The sequence below is a fragment of the Neolamprologus multifasciatus genome, chromosome 19 (assembly GCF_963576455.1).
Source record: "Neolamprologus multifasciatus chromosome 19, fNeoMul1.2, whole genome shotgun sequence".
NCBI lineage: Eukaryota > Metazoa > Chordata > Actinopteri > Cichliformes > Cichlidae > Neolamprologus > Neolamprologus multifasciatus.
The window spans coordinates 27,838,914-27,861,733 of NC_140457.1; the positions used below are offsets into that span (position 1 = coordinate 27,838,914).

Sequence of the window (22,820 nt, forward strand, 5' to 3'; positions counted from 1 at the left end):
TTTTGGAGCTGAGTGAATTTCATATTTTTGTGCCCACTGACTGAACCCTGTCAGCTCTAATAATCAGACGACTGATATCATTACTAAATACATTTTTGGCTTTTGTCAGAAACCAGGTTAGGATTACTTGGCAACACTAACAGTTCATAATATCTGTTCTTATCATTAGGATGACTAAACAGCACTCGATGCATCGAGACGATCTGCCAGGAGACCAAACACGTCTCTGATCAGGCCTCCATGCAGAGCGTAGACCAACTTATTCTACACAGAGAGCTTTATGCTGTGCAGACATGTTGTGGTTGTATTTAGAAGTGAAACAGGAATTTGACTGATTTTTGATTTCCCCAAATTGCCTACAGACATTATGTGAAGTATCAATGATGTCTGTAGAACATGTGAGGAAATGTGAGGAAACAGATCAGTGTGTCTAAAGTAAAGATAAACAGCATATTTCTACTAAATTAGCGCCTACATTATATTTGTAATTGAAAAATTCATAGATAAAACCCCAAAACCATTTGGATGAAGGAGCGAGCACATGCTGAGATCCTTCCTGATGCTGTTGGTGTCGGCAGCTGTGGCTTATGTTAGCAGGTGATCTAATAACCTCTGTGTGTTTTAGCTACAGCGTCTCACAATATCAGAAATGAAGCTGTGACCTTTCTAAAGACAATGTGTTTATTTTCATTAATTAATCAATCAATTAATTATTTTAACAGCCCACTTTACAGACTTTAATGTCACCGGGAGTTTTACATTTCACACAGGAAGTAAGACATATTTATGATTTATGACGAGTCTGTAACACGCTAACCCTTCATTTGTGTAAAGGACAAAGTTACAGATGATCACATTTACTGAGGAACAGTCTGATGTTGTGGCAGCTGCTATGAACCAGTCTAACTGTTGATCGATATATAAACGACTTTGGTCTCCATTAAAATCTGCCAGTGTTTAAGAACACAAATAACTGCTACATGGTAACATTGTTTATATGCCAGATGAAAAGGCTTTACAACAGGAAGTTACAAACCCATTAAAAGTATTTTACAGCTACGTTGTAGCATTTAATAGAGTTATGGAGTGCTGTTCATCATTGTTTATGAACATGTTGTTGAACGCTGCTGTTCAGTGTGGCAAAGCTTAGAAAGGCAGTGCACACAAATGTTCTGCAGAGATGTGACCTTTGACCTTTTCAAGTTATTCAAACTCTTTTCCCTTCATACGTTAAATGAAAGGAAAACATTCATATATACAATAAGTCCAAACACTGTCACAGTCGTACAGCCTGTGGGTGGATGTACTGACACTGGTGGGACGGGTGGATCCACATGTGAATATGTGGCTACAGACAGCTACTATAAATCAGTCGCATGGATCCCAGAGAGACGCCAGGAATGATGATTTGCATTTACAGTGAGGTGTCTCACCGTGCATTCATGAGCATTAACTGTGAGCTGTGAATACATTACACGACCACCTCATTAAGCAGAACCAGTATATGTGAGCTGGGATTTGACTGAACATTCCCAGTGTGACCCGGTTTCAGCTTGGAGTCCATCGGCTGCTCTCTGCTGTGACCAATGAGACGCTGTTACAGTGATCACCACAGAGCTGCTCTCCATTGTCTCTCTGCAGCCTCCCCTCACACCGACTGAAGATGTCACTGTTGTACACCGAATAGCTGCTCCCTGCTCTCCTCTGTGTGTGAGACGAGAAAACATGTTTCTGTGTTCATCAGTGAGATACAAAGCTATGTTGTCGTATTTAAGATGTTCGACTGTGAAGTTTTGACAAAGCGGGGGGTACGACAGGCAAAAAAACAAAAGAAATCCATCAGAATTCATCCAGCTGGGTGATCTTTAAGAGAGAAACACATTCAAGTCAAAACAACTAAATTACATATTTGAATTTGATTGTTAAGTATATGGCGATAAACTGCATTAACTCGCCGCTTTCCACATTTTAAATTCATCACTTTTCCTTATTTTGTTATTTTGCCGGCGAAGAATTCCCACAGCGAATGAAAATAGAGAAGCAGCGATTCATTAGGTCAATTATGAAAATGAAGACTGCTCTTTACGGGGCAGGAGGTGGTGCACGTGTCCGGCTTCACCCACGGCACACGCTGGCTGTTTAGTGCAGTTTTATTTTTTTATGCTGGTAATTACAGCATCAATGTTATGATTTGATAATTATACTGAGATGTTCAGAAAGACGACAAATAAAAGGAGAGTGAACGTGAAGCTTGAATAAAACATCGTCTGTGATCCCGTGCGCACAAACATCACTGCCACTCTCGTCCGTGTGCATTTGCACAGACTGAATATCGTGTGTCATTTATTAACCGTTCGATTTGACATTTGAAACATTTGTTTTCTCTTTTCTTTGATTGCTGTGTTTGTTCCACTTTTCCTCCTGATGATCTGTGCAAATTCAGAGAAGAGTAAATTCAGCCACACTGATAAATCAGATTATTAAAGATAACCATCACTAAATTCAACGAGTAAATATTCTAACGTGGCCACAAACCCAGTTGTGTCCTCTACAGAGTCAGTGCTGCCAGATGTTACTGCGGCGTGGCTGTGAGGCTCGTCGATGTCACGTGTGGGTGAAAAACATGCGTAGACATTTTGTATAAAAATGTAAACATTTTGTATAAAAAACTGAAATTGTGGGCACATAAAAAATAAACTAAAATTTCACCTCTACCTTAAAATGTTCAAACATGTGTCTGAAACGTTTCACAAATATAAGAATGATTTTTACATCAAAACGTCGTCATTTACTCAGATTACTGTTATTGTTGCAGCCGAGCGTCAGAGCTGACAAATGAAGCCAAACACAGGTGCCAGTCCTACTCACTGCTGAGTGCTACAGTGTAACAGTGTTACACTGTTACATCTTTGTAGTAAAAATGAACTATATTCAGGTGTCACAGTAACTACTGGACCTCGTGTTACTGCTTCAGCGTCCACTTTGACAACACTTCAACACTGACATGCATTAGTTCCAAAACGTGTACCTGAGATATAAGAGAACACCTGCGTGGTACGAAGCAGGAAACAAATTCAAAATTAGAAGCCCGAGTGGTCTGCAGTCCTGCTGAGCTTCTTTGTTTTGCAATAATCTGAGATTCAGGATTTAAAAACCCAAATTCTCAGACGCAGCACAAAGAAAGTCAGAAAGTGAATTAACAACAAAACATGTTTGATATAGTCACATATGTATTTATTTTTATTGTTATTACTATGTTTATTATTTCATCGTATTTATTATTCTTATTGTATCTTTTATACTTCTGTTGGTCAGCACTGTGGTCAGCCTCTTGTGTTTTTAAAGAGCTGTAGACATAAACTATTATGAGGATATTCACCTCTGGCCCAGTGCAAACAGGACTCACTTTAAATGTATTTCATTTACACTGTTTTTAAAGCTCATCTCTACAGTGGTGTTCAGTCTGAGGCTTAACGTGCAGAAGGTTCAGCTAAATAAAAAAGTCACAACTGTTTTTATTGGGACACCATAAAAACACTGTTATTACTTTATGTGAATAAATGAAATGTCTGTTAAAATGCTTTAATTGGAAGAAACGTTTCCACGATTAAAGCAGCACACGACGTGTCAGGAGTCTAAAAGGGAATCAAAAGAAAACGAGATCACAAGTAAGACCAGAACAATTTGGTTCATATAAAAATGTCTCTGAGGAATATTTGATGGTGATTTTAGAGGACTTATTATTTACCTGTGACGCAGGTATCAGAGTCACGCAGCATGTGCAGCCTTGCCTGGACTGGTTTTAAACTTTCACATTTTAAATGTTCTGAACTTGGTGACACACAGGAGCGACTCTTCATTGTCTTTGCCAAAGGCACCTGAAGGCAGACGTGATGTCACACATGTTGGGACCAGCTTGGTGTTATTGCAGCCGTGTGCGGTGGCGAGACACGTGCACACTTGTGTCGGCGCCATTTAAACGACACATGTGTCACTTATATACTGATCTCTGCTTCGGGTCTGGACTTCCTGTCTTCCTGCACCAGTGCGGATAGAGAGAGGAGTACTGGTGTGAATGGTACGGAGCTGCGTCACTGTCTGCACAGTCGTGCCCAGTGCAGTGACTATAATGGGCCCATTAAAGTGCCCCACCTACTAGTATGTCCATCTCCCTCCCCTCTGCTTCCCTCCGCGCTCTCCCCGTCCTACCCTGTATTTATCAGGCTGTGTGACTTTCTAATCCCTCTCTTTAGCAGCCGTGTGTGAAAGCTAACACTCCTCCGTGTGATTACGGAGAGCCCTGGGCTGCTGATTATCTGAAGAGACCACCACAGAGACCCCCGGCCATGCTCTCCTAAGCCACTGATGCTTTAACGCTTTTTAATTGATCTTCACACTTTTACAAGCCCCCCCCCCTAAAAAAGAAAAAGAAAATAAGCGCAGGTAAAACTGGATGTTTTGGCTGTGAGAGACTGCTCAGCTTTTACTTTTATTTTCTAACTGGATGTCGTTGATTTGACGTTTTCCTTGATGCTGTTTTATGCTGCATTCATGATGCAGCCATCAGAAGCTCACAGATAATCAGACAGTGAGCTGTAACAGAGGGGACACCACGGCCTCCACCCTCTGCTCAGCACCTAATGCTCCCTATAGTGGGAACACTACACATTCCTGTGGCACTGATACATGTTGAACAGTGATTGGGGTAAGCTAGCCCAGGAGCTCGCAATCAGGTACAATTTTAAAGCGATAAAGTGGAAACATTTCCTCACTAACTCACTGTATTAATGACAGATCCACTGGTACTTATGTGCTGCAGCACTTTTGTTTTCCTTTACATTTAAGTACCTCCATACGTGTGTGGTCAGTTTCATAACTGACCGCCTTGAGGCGACTTTTGTTGTGATTTGGCGCTATATAAATAAAATTGAATTGAATTGAATAATAGCGCGTCAGCGCGTTTCGTAGCTAATATGCGACACGAACGCTACACACATTCATGTCAGGCTTTATTGTGTGGCCCTGAGAACTTCCTAAATACTAAATACTTTTCGAGCACACGCATTCTGTAGACAAAGATATATACATGAAAACTTGATGATTTTTAAGTTTTGTTTTTTTGTTTTTTTCTGTTGTTATTTCAATTATATTTGCATGTTTGAAATAAAATTATATCTATCTATCTAATACCACACTCACACTCTGATGGGACCATGAGGGCAGTGTGGGGTTCAGCAACTTGCGGAAGGACACTTTGACGTTGGCAGAGGAACTGGGGACAAACCGCTGATCTTCCCACTGCTGAAGACGCGCTGCACCGCTGCTCAGTTTCAGCTGAGACGATAGAAAGACAGCCTTTGGTCGACAGTGTCTATCTAAAGGAGTTAAAAATAATAAACAGCTTCTGTAGGTAAGCCTACGTGAGATCATTAACATTTTATTTAACTTTTTAAAAAACAATTTTAATGAATTATACTTACATTATATACATTTTCCAGTAAATGTGCTTCTTAATGTATGATGGTGTCACACAACAAAAACTGATATTATGACCAGATCCTGATTATTGCTTTGCAGTAACTGAGCAGATCTAACCAACAGCAAACAAATAACATAGGAGTAAAACACTTTAGGTGCTAAGAGGTTGACCTAATTTAACCGAGTGGGCTCTGGTGGAGCTAAAAGTTATGAACGACTCGTTTTCTGCTATCGGGGAGAATTCATAGTGTCATTAAATCTCCAACCGTCACTCGCACCATCCTTACTGTCAGGATGTTTCTTTTTATGAAGACTAAAAACTTCCAAATGTTTTGAGCACATGTGAGACGTGTTTGTGTTCTAACTGGTCAGTTTAACTTCAGTCTCATTGTTGAATCATGAACATTCATCTTAACCGAGGCGACGCCTGCAGATCATCACACGTCCACAGCCATCGACGCACTCTCACTTTGTCTGCACGCTTCATTAATGGAGTTATTTTAAGTCACTGGTTCTCCTGTAACCTAAAGATAAAAGTCCAGTGTAACACAGCAGCAATGCTATTATTTAGTAATTACTATAATATTGACACATTTACATATATATCATTTTCAGCCATCAGCAGGTTTACCTGCTTGTTTGGACGCAGAGCATCTCATAAAGCAGTACTGACATTAAATGGATGCAGTCGCGTTTCATAAGCTTTATGAAAGTTACTAAAATGTCTTCTATTTATTAATCATATTTAAATTTATAGGAGAGACTAAAGTAATACATGCAGCACATAAGAAATAATGACACACCACTCAGCACTCACGGTGTCCTTAAGGGCACAAACATCGCTCATTCACTCCTCGTCAGCACTCGGATCCTTTTATTCCTGACGTCTTTTCTGTTCGTCTTCTAGACTTTTCCAGACAAACGATAATTTATGTTTCTGTAAGCAGCTACACGTAAAAGATAAATAAATAAATAAATGTGCATTTCAACCCATTTTAATGTAACAGATGGATCTATGGTGACGCCGTCGTCACAAAGCTTTCCGTGAAACGTGTTGGTCACAATGAACACGCGGCACAAAAGTTCGATATCATAACGACTGAAAGGACAAATCTTTCACTGCACAACGTTCAGTCCCATGCTTCTGCAGTTTCAACTGTTAGCCCTGCATAACCTCAGTGCTCATCTTTTTTATATCAAAACAACTGTCACTTCACTTTATACTGTTTTTGTTTATTTGTTTATTTGTAAGGAACCCCATTAGCTTCCACAACAGTGGTTGCTCGTCTTCCTGGGACCCAAACCATCAAATACCATCGAATAAAATGCTACAATGAAGTGGATACAAAATATCCACATCATTTGTTTCTTACATCCACAATAAGGTTTTACAATTCTGAAAATATAAGCACGTAAATATAACAAATATATAAAAACACTCAGGGTAAAAATGTTCGATATTAGAGAGAAACCCAACAATCAGACAGTCCCCTATGTTCGGTGATGAGGGGAAGGAAAAACTCCCATTTAACAGGAAGAAGCCGCCAACAGAGCCAGGATCAGGGAGGGGCGGGGCCAGTGGAGGGTGAGGGAAAGAGAAGCTCCGGGAGCTCGGACATAAGACAAAAGTCCTTCTGTATACTTTAAACATTTTAAATAACTTGGGGCACAGTTACCTAACAGACCTTCTCAACGTGCACAGAGAGCGCTCACATCCTCTAACCAGCTGCTCTTAGTGCAAAGGCCCCGACGACAGACTAGAGGACCGAGCGTTTGCAAAGGCTGCACCTAAACTCTAATCTTCTTATCGATGTCTGCATTTAAAGCAGTCTTACTGCCAGAGGCCACGTGAAGGTCAAACTCCTCTCCATCACTTTTACTGCTGTTGTTTCTAATCAGGTGAGACAGGAGACTTTTTACGCCGTCAGTAATATCTGTTAATAAAGACAGATTATTCATTTAAAACTGAAGCACTAATTAATGTCAGGACTTCAGATTCCAGCTTCTCTAATTTCAAACTTGCATCCAGACTTGTGCACAGTGAGGATTTAATACTGTTACCAAAACAACAAAGCTCTGAAGGAGTACGCAGAGTGAACGTAGCTACAGCACAGATATACATCTATTATAATGACATGCAGCCCCCACTGCAGTGCCGTCCATTACTGACAATTAAAACGTTTTTAAGAAATGATCAGACAGGAGATTTTGGACAATTCTGCGAAATGTTTGTCTGCCACAGATCCTGAGTGTGCCTGAGACTATATCATGGTTTCAAAAAAGGAAGAATAAATAAATGTAATAATTCAACCAAAATAAATGAATGTTATTATTATTATTATTATTATTATTATTATTATTATTATTATTATTATCATTAATAATAATAATAATAATAACTCAAAGTGTAGTGACATGTTGCAGTTATTTCATGGTTACAGTCACTGGCAGTGAACTCACCACTGCCGTCACATAATGAGTGCACAGGTGTCGGGTCAGCCACGCTCACAGCATGGCGGCTACGATGCTGATGCACAACGCTCTGCACAAACACTGAGGTTGTGTCCAGTTGCACAAACCCAGCACATTGTGTTTCATGTTTTACTCTTGAAAGGATCAGTTTTATCTCTGCACTCTGTTCCATATCTGCACAAATCAGTCGTTCTTATTTTTTCACTGTAACTAAGTGGAGACAAACACGTCTTTACAAGAGGAAAATGTTTCCACGCCTGAATGTTCTCAAAGGTTCGAGTGTCTGTAAGGAGCTTTGCTTTGCATTCACGTGAACTCGTGAAGTGTTCAGTCAACTCTTTTTTCTGGACGCTGAACTGATGGCCCCCCGATAAGGTGAACTAGGGGACAACTGCAATGAAGCCTAAAGTACAAACGCTGACTTTGGCGAGCCTCCTCTCAGTGCTTTAATAAGATGCGTAGCATCACAGGGAATGCCAGGACGGCGGTGTCTGGTGCCAGCATCGCCCACAACCACAGAAGTGTGTTTGAGGGTTTCTCTGACCTCTCCCACTGAGAGAGGGGCTGCTTTAATAAGGCTGCCTTATCTTTATTCACCATGTAACCTCCCTTCAAACACACACGCACACACACACGAGCTGTGGAGTGGGCACTTGCACCCCGCGTCATGGCCGTGGCGTGACCACAGCTCTATTAGTGGTCTCCAGGACAGCAGCTGATCCTCTCTCAGGGTCCCTGTCACACTGATGTCTTCATCACTAAGCTGAGCAGACAGACCAGACCTGCCAGCCAGTGGAGGTGACAACAAATCCAATTACCTACCCTCCATGGTGTCTGGACCAGACTTGGGTGGAGGTAAGGCTGGGGGCTGGGTGGAGTGTGGCAGAGTGACAGTGGGACAGTGGAGCACGTTGCTAAGCTATAGAGGAGGAAGGACATGAAAGACAGGGTGCTAGCAAAGCAGTGACACCGGCAAACAGGCCTGTGGTTGTGGTTTCAGTGTCGCCATGGAGGCGGGACTTCACAGAAGTGTAATCACAGCATTGCTACAGTCTGAATGATCAAACGTGTGCATGGCGTGTTTAGTGTGTGTATGGATGGATCATCACGCCTCAGTCAGGTCTGCCTCGTGTGTTTTCAGCACCAGGCCACATGTTGACAGGTGAGTGTTGCCAGCAGTAGTTATGGTTACTTTTGAGTGGGAAACAATAGTGGACACAGTGGGATGCCAGTTACTGGTAATTGTCTTGCTGCCGCCCTCCCACAGCCACTAATGCCAGTAACTACAAGTCTGATAACTTGGTAACTGCCTAAATGGTCACCTGGACCACACAGTAAGCTCAGCATACCGAGGACATCTTCTCCTCATCGGGCTTTACTAAATGTTCCTCAGCTGAAGGTTGGGAGCTGTGAGAGGTGCTGGGAGCACACGGCCAATCACAGACAGCTTTCCTGCCTCAGACATCACTGGACCCAAAGCAGTGGGTGATAGGAAAAGCACATGAATGTGTTACTGTAGCTCGCGCTGAGTGGTCATCATGAGTGATGAAAGCAGATAAAATCATCATGTTCGCCACTTCGTTAGAACTGCGCGTTGTGCGACACGGTACGGTCTGTTTCCCGCGGTGTTGATGATGTTCCAGCAGAGTCGCTCAGAGACGTACACGGAGGGACGCTGGAGCCGTCTGAAAACCTGGCTTATAGTTCTGACTTCTTCTCCTCCTGTTTCAGTGCTTATGTGGTAATAAAATAATAAACCAGGGTTAGCATGGAGGTCACAGGTAATCGTCCCTCTGCCTCACAAATGTGTAACCATGAGAAACATGTTGTAATATAAAGCGTCACCTCCCTGTTACTAATTCATGGATCAAACTGTCAGATAAATTTAGCAGCTCTCATTTCATTTTACACACATTCGCCTCTCCTCTTCCTCAGCACCAGCTCTTCTTTGACCTCTCGCTCTCTGCAGATAATGACTGCTGACCGTACAACACACCACGAAGCAGTCAAACTTCCTACAGCCCATTCAGGGCCTCTGTTTGCTTCCATATCAAGCAGAGCAGCTGTGTGCAAAATGCTAACCAGCTCAAATCTGACCATCAACACTGGTCCCTGCTGATTATCAACACTGGTCCCTGCTGATTGGCTTGGAGAGAACGCGATAAAGCCCAGCGCAGGTCGATCATGGACTAAGGTGAAGGGAAACGTGTCAGGTAGGGATGACGTGTGGAAGGGAAAGAAAAGCAAAAGGCGGCAAACAGCCAAAGCTCCTCAGCCATTATGTTTTCCCTCACTCCGTCAGTCTCCTCTTCCCACCGGAGCCCCGCGCTGTGTCGCAGGAGTCTCACCTTATCATCCACAGAGCCTCAGCGTCTGGAGTTTCGCCTTCATTCGCTGACTTTGGTGCCCAACCGGAGAAGATCATTCACCACTTCCTTTCCCGACATCCCCTCCATACAGGCTCGGGATGATCGATTCATGAGAGGGAAAAGGATTTTGGGACAGTGTGTGTGTGCTGTGAGAGTTAGAGGGCCTCTCACTTTTGAAGGTGGTTGAAGTCTTGCCAGAATATTTCGTATTCATAGTTAAATATTCAGTGCGCATGGTGGACAGGGGCAATTTCTGCAGTCAGCCCACCATCCAAAAGTGAAAGGGATGTGGCTTGTGGATGAAGGGAGCTGGAGAGATAGACACGCATGGGGCTTCATGGTAGTCAGATGAGAGGCTGCCAGCTGCTGATGGGTGACTGTTTGAGCGTGGCGCCTCAGGACATGCCCGTTGAAAGGCGATCCGATCCGATACCCCCACTTATGCAGAGTTTATATACATATGCATACATATCAATTGCAGAACTTCCAATGTTTTGGTCATTATGCCAAGTTGTTTGAGCGAGCATTTTGCATGTCTGAATGGGGAATGTAGACCTACTGGGCTATGACCACTGAGAAAAGCCTCCTCCGTATAAAACGACCCCAAATGTAGAATTGCGTTGACTGGTGTGTGTCAACAAAAGCTGTGAGAGTGACTAAAGTTTGGATAGAGAACTTGCAGGAAGGATTAATCCCAGTGAGGACAACCTTTTATTCCCTGTGAGGCCAGTAATTATTAAAGCTTTTGGTCTCATGTCAGCACTAACTGCACTGTGTTGGCACACATCCTGTAAAGCTGTGGCTGCACCGTAACAACACAAACTGACCTGTGACATCAGTCTGCTGAAGATACATCAGCACATTTTATAATCAGAAAAAACAGGCCTGCTGTGTTTGTGGTGCAGAAAATGAACCAAATGTTTCACTGCTTTGGGACACGGCTGGAATGAGAGAAAAACAAAAACCAGGTGGATGTAAACCTAAGCAGCTCCTGCAGCCAGGCGTGCTTTATATTTTGGGATGCTGCAGGACACGAGCGCTGCAACTGCTTGTAGAAGCTACTTTAGACTCTTTACTCCGCACACAGGTGTGTACTACTCAGAGAACTTTACTTCTAGTTTGGAAGTGTGATTGTTTTTAATGTACTCTTAATTTGATCTGTTATTGTATATTTTACACATGTTGGTATGGGATCTTGTATTTGCTTTAAATGTTATATACCTATGTGGTACGTGACTTTTGTTGCCATGATGCCAGGTCTCTCTTGGAAATGAGATTTTTAATCTCAATGAGATTTTTTTACCTGGATAAATAAAGGACTAATAATTTTGTCCCCAGCTCCAGACTGAACCCTGTATGGACACATTTAGTTTGAACATATGGGCAGAAACGCAGCAAACCTCCAACATATTAATTTTGAATGGGATTAATCTCTATTAACAGGTCTATAAGGTGGTGGTAATTAAACCACTGCTTAATCCCAATTATAGATCCATTTCTAACCTTTATTTCAAACTTCTTGAAAGAGCAGCTGTTAAAGAGTAACTGATCATAAATGGTTTGTTTGAAGAGTTTTGTGCAGCTGCAGCATTTGGTACTGTTGACCATCATATTTCACTACATGGATCAGAACACGCTGCACTGCAGTGATCCTCACACACAAAGGTCATGGAGTTCAACATGGCTTTGTGCTGGGACCAATACAGTTTACATTACACGTGCGTCTCTTGGGCAATATTACGAGCAATTCATTGATATACAGGCCGATTAGTTAAACTACGTGTGAAAGGTCTGGATGACCTCTGGTTACCACTGAGTGATCGTGGCTCAAGAGTTGGGAGTTCGTCTTGTAATCGGAAGGTTGCTGGTTCGAGCCCCAGTCTTGGTCGTTGTGTCCTTGGGCGAGACGCTTCACCCGTTGCCTACTGGTGGTGGTCAGAGGGCCCGGTGGCGCCAGTGTCCGGCAGCCTCGCCTCTGTCAGTGCGCCCCAGGGTGGCTGTGGCTACAATGTAGCTGCCATCACCAGTGTGTGAATGTGTGGATGACTGAATGTGTAAAGCGCTTTGGGGTCCTTAGGGACTAGTAAAGCTATATAAATACAGGCCATTTTTCTAAATTCAAGTTGCTCTTGGTCTCACAAACTGTAGAGACACTGTGTCTAACCAAATATGTACTTTAGATGGTGTTACTCCAGTAGCACTGTGAGTCATTTCCGATGTACCCTTCGGCTGCAAAGACAGAGGAGAGTGAAGCTTTCACATAGGATTCATTTGCACAGTATCCCTAAAACTGGAAACATCCTGTCTCAAAGTGAGGCTTAAAAGCTATTTCATGCATTTATTACTTCCAGGCTGGACCACTGCAGTTCATTATTATCTGTTTGGTCTAAAAGCTCTTCAGTTAAACCAGAATGCTTCAGCTCTGACAGGGACGAGTAAAAATACAGAAAGCGAAGACGACGCTTCTCCCACATTAGCTTTTCTTCACTGGCTTTCTGTCAGAAATGACTGTAAATCCTGACTAATCAGGTCACAGTGCTTCAGTAGAGAAGCTAACCGAGCGTTGACTTTCAGACTGCAGGACGACGCACTGCTCACTTGGACTCCCCAGAGTTTCAAAAGTAGAATGGGAGGTGTGGAAACTCTGTTATTGCTCCCAGTTTGGGTTCAGAAGACAGACACTCTCTGCTTCTAAGATTTAGTTTAAAGCTGGACTTTTGAATAAAGCTTATAGTTAGAGCTGGGTCAGGTGACCTCGACCCATCCTGAAGTCATGCTACGATAGATTCAAGCTGCTCGGGGTTCCCATGATGCACCGAGCTCTACTTCTTCATTCCACCACTGTATTTAATCATTAGCATGATTAAACTCTCTCTCCCATGGTGTGTCATACGTTACTTATAGGTTTATAGAGACATGTGACTGTATCAATGTGAAGAGTGAACATGTGCCCAACCTCCACTCTGTGAGAAAGTAAAAAGACATCCCCTCTTTGGGTGATGTCACAGGTCACACCTCGTGGTTTGGAGGTGATTAAAAAGGACGAGGAGACGTGTCGAGTCTCATTCATCAGAGAGCTTCACGTTCCTCTCTCGTCACACCCTGCCGGGCCGGGACAGGAAGTCGCTCCTCTCCCCTCTGGCCCCGATCCAGACCGATTCAAAATGGTGTACACCCCCTCTAACTACACATCTAAGTGATTCTGCTGCACCCCCAACCACAGCCACACACACGCACACACGCTCAGAGGGGCTAATTAAGGCTTTAATATGCAAATGAGAGCCGCAGTAAATTACACAGCTGGCAAATATGCCTGTTTTTGCCTGAAAATACATCATGAGTGCAGCAAGGAGTGTGTTGTTGCAGTTGTTGTTGTGTTTGCAGAGAGACTGGGGATTGCCCCCCTACCCCTCAGCAACCCCCCCTCGTCTGCTGGAGAGACTCATCCAGCTTTGTCCCTTTCAGAGGTATCATGAGAGAAACGTCGACGGCTGCATGTTAGTGAGGACAAAACTGGAGTTTAAACACGCTGAAGTGAAACCAGCATTCACATATACGATATGATTCCCAGCTAATGACCAAACATTCACACATATATAAGTGCTGAACAGTGCTACAGCACAGCGGCCCTACATGAACAAGATTGGTTTTTACCAACAATCTTCTGGAAAGAACAGCTTATTTCTGTGCTCGTTAATGACAATTACATTTTAATGTAAATATATATTTGTAGTTGTTAACCATAAATGTTCATTATGGTCATTATTTTAGCCAGATGACAGTTATTGACAGAAAAACGAGTTTTAGTCGTTTATTATTTCTCACAGTTGCCTGAAAAATAACAAATAACTTTGAGGTTTAAACAAGTTTTGACAGATTTGTATAATGTTGGTGCTTTTGGTGTTTTGACAGTTGGTCTAAGATAAGATGAGGATAATAAAGACACTCACAGTTGTGTGTTCGTACAGGGCTGATCTGGGAGCAGTGAACCCTGCTCCCTCCAGCTACTCTAAGCCATTCCTCGCTGCCCTGTGAGGCATTGCTGGGAGGCTTGTTCTGCCTGGTTGCTGTTGTCTGCCTACGCACTTTATTCCCCAGAGCAGCAGTGTCATCATGATGTGAGCTCAAACCTGAGTGCTGACTACATGCATGGTCAGGCTGTCCCGTCACCTAGCTACCCTCCTGGGACTGACCGTGACAGGAAGGGGCCCAAACACGTACCCAGAGACCTTTTTGTCTCACGCTCTTCTCCAAATGATGCCCCCTGTGCAGTTCATTTCTCCCAGCAGTCTCTCCACAGATCCTAGCACAAGCAGATGTCTCGTCGCTCACAGCAAAGCGATCAGGCAGTCGCTAAGCTAAACCGAGGTGTGAACAGTCAGCATTGTTGGGTAAAGTCAGAGCTGATCTTTTCACGGTCATTTATCAGACATGATCATCGTGTTCAGTTTTATTTTGCCTCGAGACGTTTTATGTTGGAAGGTAAAAACACAGAGAAAACCCAACAATCATATGACCCCCTGTGAGCCAGCACGTTGGTGACAGTGGGGAGAAAAACTCCCTTTTAACAGGAAGAAGCCTCTGGGAGACCCGGGCTCAGAGAGCAGCCTCATTATGGCTCAAATTCATTACAGTGGAAAACCTGCGACACAAACACACACAGTGAACATGTAGTCGTAGAAGGTTCATCTTACTGACAGTTTGGTTTACTTAAATAAAACTTGTGCTATTATTCCATTTATTACCTGTAGTGTTAGAGAAACATGAGAAGCCAAGTTTACACCATGTTTGTTGACGAGATGTTACAGGAGACGCTGTGTGAGAGTCGTCACCTCCTAACTGACTATTGCTAGTTGTGCCAAACACAAAGCTGAGCGTAATGCAGCAGTCTGTCATGTACTTTGATGCAAACCAGAGTAACACTGGATCAGATGGTTACATGGGGCTGCAGGTTTTCTTTGTGGAAACATCAGCAGCAGATTGCACAGAAACACAGTTTCAGAGGTGTGCTGTTTGATTCACACTGCACCGCAGCTTCAGCTCCGAGTCCAGCAGGATCCTTAGACGTGGTCTCGGTCCTCCAGGTTGTTTAGCTGCAGCAGCGTTCATGAGACGTCTCATGTGCAGATGTTAAAGTCATTCTCTGACTGAAAGCTTCTGGTAGCGACAAAGACTTTACTGAATAATTCTACTGATGAGCAGATTTAGTAAACACGAGTGTCTGAGATGCTCCGAGGCTCAAACATCAGTACAGTTTTCACCTCTAAGGAAATGAGGGCCATGCAGTTTGAATGCCACCTCATAGGAAGCAGTGTCCTGCACACACACACCACACTTGTAATTATGACTCAGTGAGACAACAGCTACACCTCGCTGACACACAACATCTCCAGCGTTATCGCGGAGCTGCTCTGCTGGAGAGCAGCTGACGGGCTGCACACGTTGGCCAAATCCAAAGCCAAATATTTAAGCATCAAACAGGTAAACATGCTGTGAGGCTCCCTCGTCCAAGCCCACGTTCAGGGAGAGCCGGGCAGGGAAGTTGAGTTCATTAGCTGGGTTACACAGTCTGCTGATAAGGGCGTATAAACAGCTCCACCTTGTAGTGGCTACACAGATAACTTGCCCCTTGGAAAAAAGCTGCTTTCCACCAGGGCCGGGCTGCATGAATATTTCAAGTGGGTAAATAATTAATAATTAACAGTAAACAGGCCACTGATCAAATGGAGCAGTGTGGCAACAGACATGAAAAATCAGACTCTTGTAAACAAAGACAAGAGGCCCCAGATTTCCTCCCCTCTCTCTCTCGCCTTTTAAATATGCGCATCTTCAATCACCCCCCACATCGCCATGAAACCACACACATACAAGAGACACATGTATGAACACACAACGTCCGTATCAGTGACTGTGACAAACACACGGCGCCGCCGCAGCCCCTCTGTCACTCACGTTCATGCCCACACTTATTTTCCTTCAGAAGAATGAAATTTTCACATATTCCTCGGCGACCCGGGGAATGTGACTGAGCGAGAACACTTGATCTGGCCGCCCGCTGTTTTCTGATGGAAAGATTTGCTTTTTAATACAATCGTCACTCCTCCCACCTGGATATGCCAAGCCAAGACAAATCCCAGCTGTGTGGCTCTAAAAACCACAGAACAGAGCTTAAAAATTCCCTTATTACAATTCCCCCAAAATGTCCCGCCACACTAACGCCGAGCGATGGTGGAAATGCTAATCACATCTCTCGGCAGCTTAGAGGAGCATGGAAATAGATCCGGCAGCGTGCAGGTTTGTGGTGCAAAGAAAGAGAGAAAAAAGACGAAGAAATCCCAGATTTAATGACACACATTCACAGAAACGTCGTGGCTCTTCTCCAGAGTCTGGCACATCCTGCCGGCTGACTTTAGCCAGAGGACACAGTTAATAAACATCACACTAAACTGTGTAAACAACAAACAACCCCACCAAAGCAACAAACAAACAATGCAAACAAAAATAAAACATCTCTGGAAGCCGTGCACGGATCGCCTTCAGAGTTCGTTTTAAAGTAAGCGTTGCTTTCCTCGGAGATTTTAATTAATGCTTTAATATGCAAATAAGTTAGCAGAGATAAAATCATGACAAACAGATGGCAAGTGTGGGTAATTATTTTGTGAATCCAGCAGGGGCGTGTATTAAAGTTATGGCATCGTTTTCCTCAGGCCTCTGAAACCAGGTGAAGAGAGCGGCGCGCACACGAAAACAAAAGTCAGACATGAACCGAGACATAAATGAGAGACGAACCTGTAACCACAGCCTGACAAACAGACGTGGGAGCCTTTCATAGACGAACAGCAGCGCTCCTGTTTATCAGGCTTTACTGCACTTACACTGAAGTCACAGGGAACTGCACCCCACTGAAGCCCTGCCCCATAACCTGATGATGTCACACAGGCGTATATGCTGGCTACAGTACAGGCTTTACATCACGGGTGTCAAATATGAGGCCCAGGGGCTAGAATTGGCCGGGCCAAGACTCCAATTTGGACCACTGGACAGTTAAGGGTTGCATAGATTGTACAGTTGTTCTACTGACACCATAAACTTCCATTCACACTAGAGCCAAGTTATTAGCCAAGTACTGTATAGCCCAGGGGTCAGCAACCTTTAACACCAAAGAGCCGTTTGGAGCCGGTTTCCCCGCAAAAGAAAACTCTGGGAGCCACAAATACTTGTTGACATCTAAAATGAAGATAACACTGTATATATTGTTTTTTACCTTTATGCTTTGTGTGAACAACTAAGGTGTGTTGCTTAAATCCATGAAGTGCTACAGAGAAAATTACATTTTATTTATGTAATTAACACATTTTGAACTCTTAAAGAAATATAACAAAAGGAAAGCTGAACTAAAATGATCCAGCAAACAAAAACAGTTGTGAGCCTCCCTTATATCTCCTTTGGGCTTTTGGAGCCTTGACCTGACTTTTAAAAAATAACTGAAAAAAAGCTCTGTGCTGCTGAAAAAAGAAAGAAAAATAAATATTTACAAAATTTTGCCTAAATATGTATTTTACCTGGTTAATGTGTGTGTTGGGGCGTGGTCTGCAGCGCCGCTGCAGGGGAGGCGGACGCAATCACGCCTCGCCACCTTAACGTCTGCGCTCTCTGCTGTTGTTGGTGTGTGTTGGGCTGTGAGCTGCAAAGCTACAGCCGGCTGTGTGCGTACAGCAACCGTGTGTGAAAAGCGTGTTCATGCAAACATCGTCGGGTCTGCCGTGATATGTTTACAATAAGACTTCTGCTCCTGAACCTCTGCACACAGCATCTGCAGATCAGGCTGTACGAAGTCACTTCATCTTTACAGGACTGTAAGCTGTCGTCTGTGAGGCGTGAGCGTGTTTGTTTTAACATAGTTCACAGTGGAGAACAGCTGCCGACATAATGTGGATCCAAAGATCCATAATTGGCCTACCTGGGTTGAAAGTCTCGACAAATGCACGGCGTTTCGGCTGGTACACCGGCTTCCACGAGTGTGACGCTTATTTTGAGCGATGAAAAAATAATTAAATATAATTTTATTTTTAGATTTCAATATCACAATAATCTTCCAATTTAGAACTACAAGTTAAAAAAGAACTAAACACAAATAAAATACACTTCAGCTCAATACTTCTCATTTATTTTCCCAAACCACCCGGAGCCGCAGTATAAGGACTAAAGAGCTGAATGTGGCTCTGGAGCCGCAGGTTGCCGACCTCTGGTATAGTCAAGCCTCTGAAATGGGCGAGGTGGCTTCACCATGAGTGAAACTGAACACATGATGTTGGACTTGAAAAAATCTTTTTCAGGTGTAACAAACACTGAAGCAAACAACCAAATGTCTGAATACATACTGTAATAGTACAAAGCTGTCAAGACTAAATTCAAGTTCAGTTCTGTTGAGTCTGAAAGTTTAGATCATATTTTGCCATCATGTAAACACGAGTAATCAGTATCTAACACCAAGCACTCACACAGAGAAGATGCAGTTCCAGTTGCACCTACCTGCTCCTGTTGGGGTATGTGGTCCACATGTAGACTACAAAGAGAACGGTTGATTTTCAAGGCCAGACTCAGGGCCATCAGGCCTCCCACGTTCACCTCATTGTGACGGAGGTCCAGCCTCTGAATCTGACGACTCTCAGCAAGGAACTCAGCAAGCGCCACAGCACCTCCACCACAAAAAACAGGGGATATCAGGAAGATACAAGATGCAAACCCAATATAATCCCTCTGTAAAGATAACATTACTTTATCTTATATTATTTTCAATTCAGTTTTTAAATATATATTTGTGTAGAGAAAAACCCTCAGGAAGGTTGGGGGTGAAGGGGAAGAAGACATGATGTTAGAGCAGACTTAAACAGGAAACCAGAGCATCAGTATGATGGGATATATCAGTGTAAATCAGATAATTCACTGGAGCAGGGGTGTCCAACTCCAGGCCTCCAGGTTTCAGATCTCACCCTGGGTCAGCACACCTGAATCACATGACTAGTTCATTACCAGGCCTCTGGAGGACTACAGGACATGTTGAGGAGGTCATTAAGCCATTTAAATCAGCTGTGATGGATCAAGGACACATCTAAATCCTGCAGGACACCGGCCCTGGGAACAACTGGGTGCCAGGTTCCTGATGGGAACCTGGCACCCAGTTGCCAGGTTCCCATCTCTCATCTGCTAAACTCCAACATTGGCACCGAGTTGCCAGGTTCTCAGCCACTCATCCCTCCTCTGCTAAACTCTGTGGCAAACCTCGGCACCGGGTTTCCAGGTTCTCAGCCACTCATCCCTCCTCTGCTAAACTCTGTGGCAAACCTCGGCACCGGGTTGCCAGGTTCTCAGCCACTCATCCCTCCTCTGCTAAACTCTGTGACAAACCTCGGCACCGGGTTGCCAGGTTCTCAGCCACCCATCTCTCCTTCGCAAAAATCTGCAGCAAACCTCAGCACCGACTTGCCAGGTTCCCAGCTTCTCATTCCTCTCCTAAACTCCGCAGCAAACCTCGGCACCGAGTTGCCAGGTTCTCAGCCACTCATCCCTCCTCTGCTAAACTCTGTGGCAAACCTCGGCACCGGGTTTCCAGATTCTCAGCCACCCATCTCTCCTTCGCAAAAATCTGCAGCAAACCTCACCCGGGTTGCCAGGTTCCCAGCTTCTCGTCTCTCTGCTAAACTCCGCAGCAAACCTCGGCACCGAGTTTCCAGGTTCTCAGCCACTCATCCCTCCTCTGCTAAACTTTGCAGCAAACGTCGGGACCAGGTTGCCAGCCTCTCAGCCATTCATCCCTCCTCTGCTAAACTCTGCAGCAAGCGTCGGTACTGGGTTGCCAGCCTCTCAGCCACTCATCCCTCCTCTGCTAAACTCTGCAGCAAGCGTCGGTACTGGGTTGCCAGCCTCTCAGCCACTCATCCCTCCTCTGCTAAACTCTGCAGCAAACATCGGCACCGGGTTGCCAGCCTCTCAGCCACTCATCCCTCCTCTGCTAAACTCTGCAGCAAACGTCGGCACCGGGTTGCCAGCCTCTCAGTCATTCATCCCTCCTCTGCTAAACTCTGCAGCAAACGTCGGCACCGGGTTGCCAGCCTCTCAGCCATTCATCCCTCCTCTGCTAAACTCTGCAGCAAACGTCGGCACCGGGTTGCCAGCCTCTCAGCCATTCATCCCTCCTCTGCTAAACTCTGCAGCAATCGTCGGCACCGGGTTGCCAGCCTCTCAGCCACTCATCCCTCCTTTGTAAAATTCTGCAGCAAACCTCTGCACCAAGTTGCCAGGTTCCCAGCCTCTTCCCTCCTCGGCTAAACTCCTTAGCAAATGTCGGCCTCGAGGGTCGGTGTCCTTCAGGTTTTAGATCTCCCCTTGGGTCAACACACCTAAATCACATGATTAGTTCATTACCAGGCCTCTGGAGAACTGCAGAACATGTTGAGGAGCTAATTTAGCCATTTAAGTCAGCTGTGCTGGTTCAAGGACACATCTAAAACCTGCAGGGACACCGGCCCTCGAGGCCTGGAGTTGGCCACCCCTGTTCTAGCTGGTTCCTTCTATAGCCATCTTTCGTAATCGCAGCAGCAATCTTCTTCCACCACGTTGCCAGTTTCTCTGCATCCGTTAGTAAACCCCTCTGGCACCGAGATGCCAGGTTCTCTCTTTGTCCCTCATTTGCAAATGCAGCAGCATGCCAGGTCCTCTTCCTCTGTCCCTCCTTTACGAATGCAATATCAAGCTTGACACCAGGATGCCTGGTTCTTCTTTATCCCTCATTCGCAAACGCAGCAGCATGCTTTCTAATACAGAGTTGCCAGTTTCTCTGCTCAGCACCGAAATGCCAGATTCACTGCCATCTTTCCTGCCTTCGCAAAGCACCAGCGAACCTGGTGGCACCGAGATGCCAGGTTCTCTCTTTATCCTTCATTCGTAAATGCAGCAGCATGCTTCCGGCACCGAGATGCCAGTTTCGCTGCCATCTTTGCTGCCTTTGCAAAGCAAAGGTGAACCTTCATGGCACCGAGATGCCAGATTTGCTTCCATCTTTCCTGCCTTCGCAAAGCACCGGCGAACCTGGTGGCACCGAGATGCCAGGTTCTCTCTTTATCCTTCATTCGTAAATGCAGCAGCATGCTTCCGGCACCGAGATGCCAGTTTCGCTGCCATCTTTGCTGCCTTTGCAAAGCAAAGGTGAACCTTCATGGCACCGAGATGCCAGGTTCTGTCCTCTATCACTCCTTTTAAGACATCCAAACTGCGTCGTGCGCGTTATTCTTCATGGCGTCCCTTCACTTCTCATGTGCTTTCACTAGCCTCATCAGGCATCCAGCCTCGACAGAATCATTCGAGACCGTTCTCTAAGTCGACTCGCGGTTCTGACTGCGTCTGAACGGCTTATCATCTCCCACGAAGTCTAGTGGACTCACTCTCTGCTCTCGGATGATTTTGGGGGTTATTATTATTAGAGATTATTTTCCTCTAATCAGTCTTTCAATTCATCAACTCTTCCCAAGCTGCTGCTGTCACTTCTGTTAATTCAAAAAATCATCTCAGTTGTTATTGCTACCTTATCTGAAGTAATTAACCAGCTAAACACCCCCTCTCCATCTTCTAGTCAAAGACAAGCTGACAAGCTCTTCGAGCCGCCAAGCCCTACCTCAAATCTCAAATCCAGCATTCTTGTCCGTCAGAGCTTCAGCTCAAAGTCGTGCCACGTTGCTCCCCGATAAAGGGTTCCCCTCATTCATCCATTAAGATTTCCGTTGTTTGCAACTTCCTTGGATCTCTTCTCCTGCTATTCCTTCCAAATTGTCTGAGCTCATCCACTCCACACCACGGAGCGACGTTCGCTCTCCGTGCACTCGTCTTTGTCCTCTTCTCCTTCTGTCTCCCCAACCAATCACAGCAGATGGCCCCGCCCCTCCCTGAGCCTGGTTCTGCTGGAGGTTTCTTCCTGTTAAAAGGGAGTTTTTCCTTCCCACTGTCGCCAAAGTGCTGCTCATAGGGGGTCATATGATTGTTGGGTTTCCCTCTAGACATCATTGCAGGGTCTCGAGGCGTCTGTCACTGTGGTTTGGTGCTGTATTAATAAGTCGAATCGAAAATCTGCTGACGTCGTCGACCTTCGTATCGCACAGTTATTACTGCTTTTATGGGATGCCTTATTTGGGGATCTGCCAGGCCCGGGAGCCGTCGCCAGTCCCCTTCAAGGCCTTCCCCAAACCGCAGCTTAATTCATGTCCAAGCATTCACCTTTACCTAGTAAAACGCTGTCAAACCTAAAATGAGGACGTGGGCCCAGCTAGTGAACTATATCCCATTATACTGATGCTCAAAGTGGGTCACAAAGTGTTTCGTGAGCAGAAACAAGCTTCTGGATTTAGACTGAGGTGTGAAAGTAACTGTTTGATTTTTCATTTTTTCCTAGCAGAGCTTAGATGTGTTTTTCAGTGGTTAAAATATTGTTAATTCTCTTGTTAGAAAGAC

At 44.6% G+C, this 22,820-nt stretch overlaps 1 protein-coding gene and 1 long non-coding RNA gene across 2 annotated transcripts in view; both read right to left on the reverse strand.

Moving 5' to 3' along the window:
- LOC146496756 (uncharacterized) overlaps nucleotides 1-22,820 on the reverse strand; it is a 496,205-nt gene that overhangs the window by 389,412 nt on the left and 83,973 nt on the right. The window lies entirely within an intron of this gene.
- LOC146496757 (uncharacterized) overlaps nucleotides 1-22,820 on the reverse strand; it is a 358,433-nt gene that overhangs the window by 327,123 nt on the left and 8,490 nt on the right. The window contains exon 5 of the mRNA XM_085142535.1: nucleotides 17,470-19,018. Coding sequence (XP_084998661.1) covers nucleotides 18,765-19,018 — 254 coding nt within the window. The 3' untranslated portion in view covers nucleotides 17,470-18,764. The remainder of the gene's footprint in view (nucleotides 1-17,469; nucleotides 19,019-22,820) is intronic.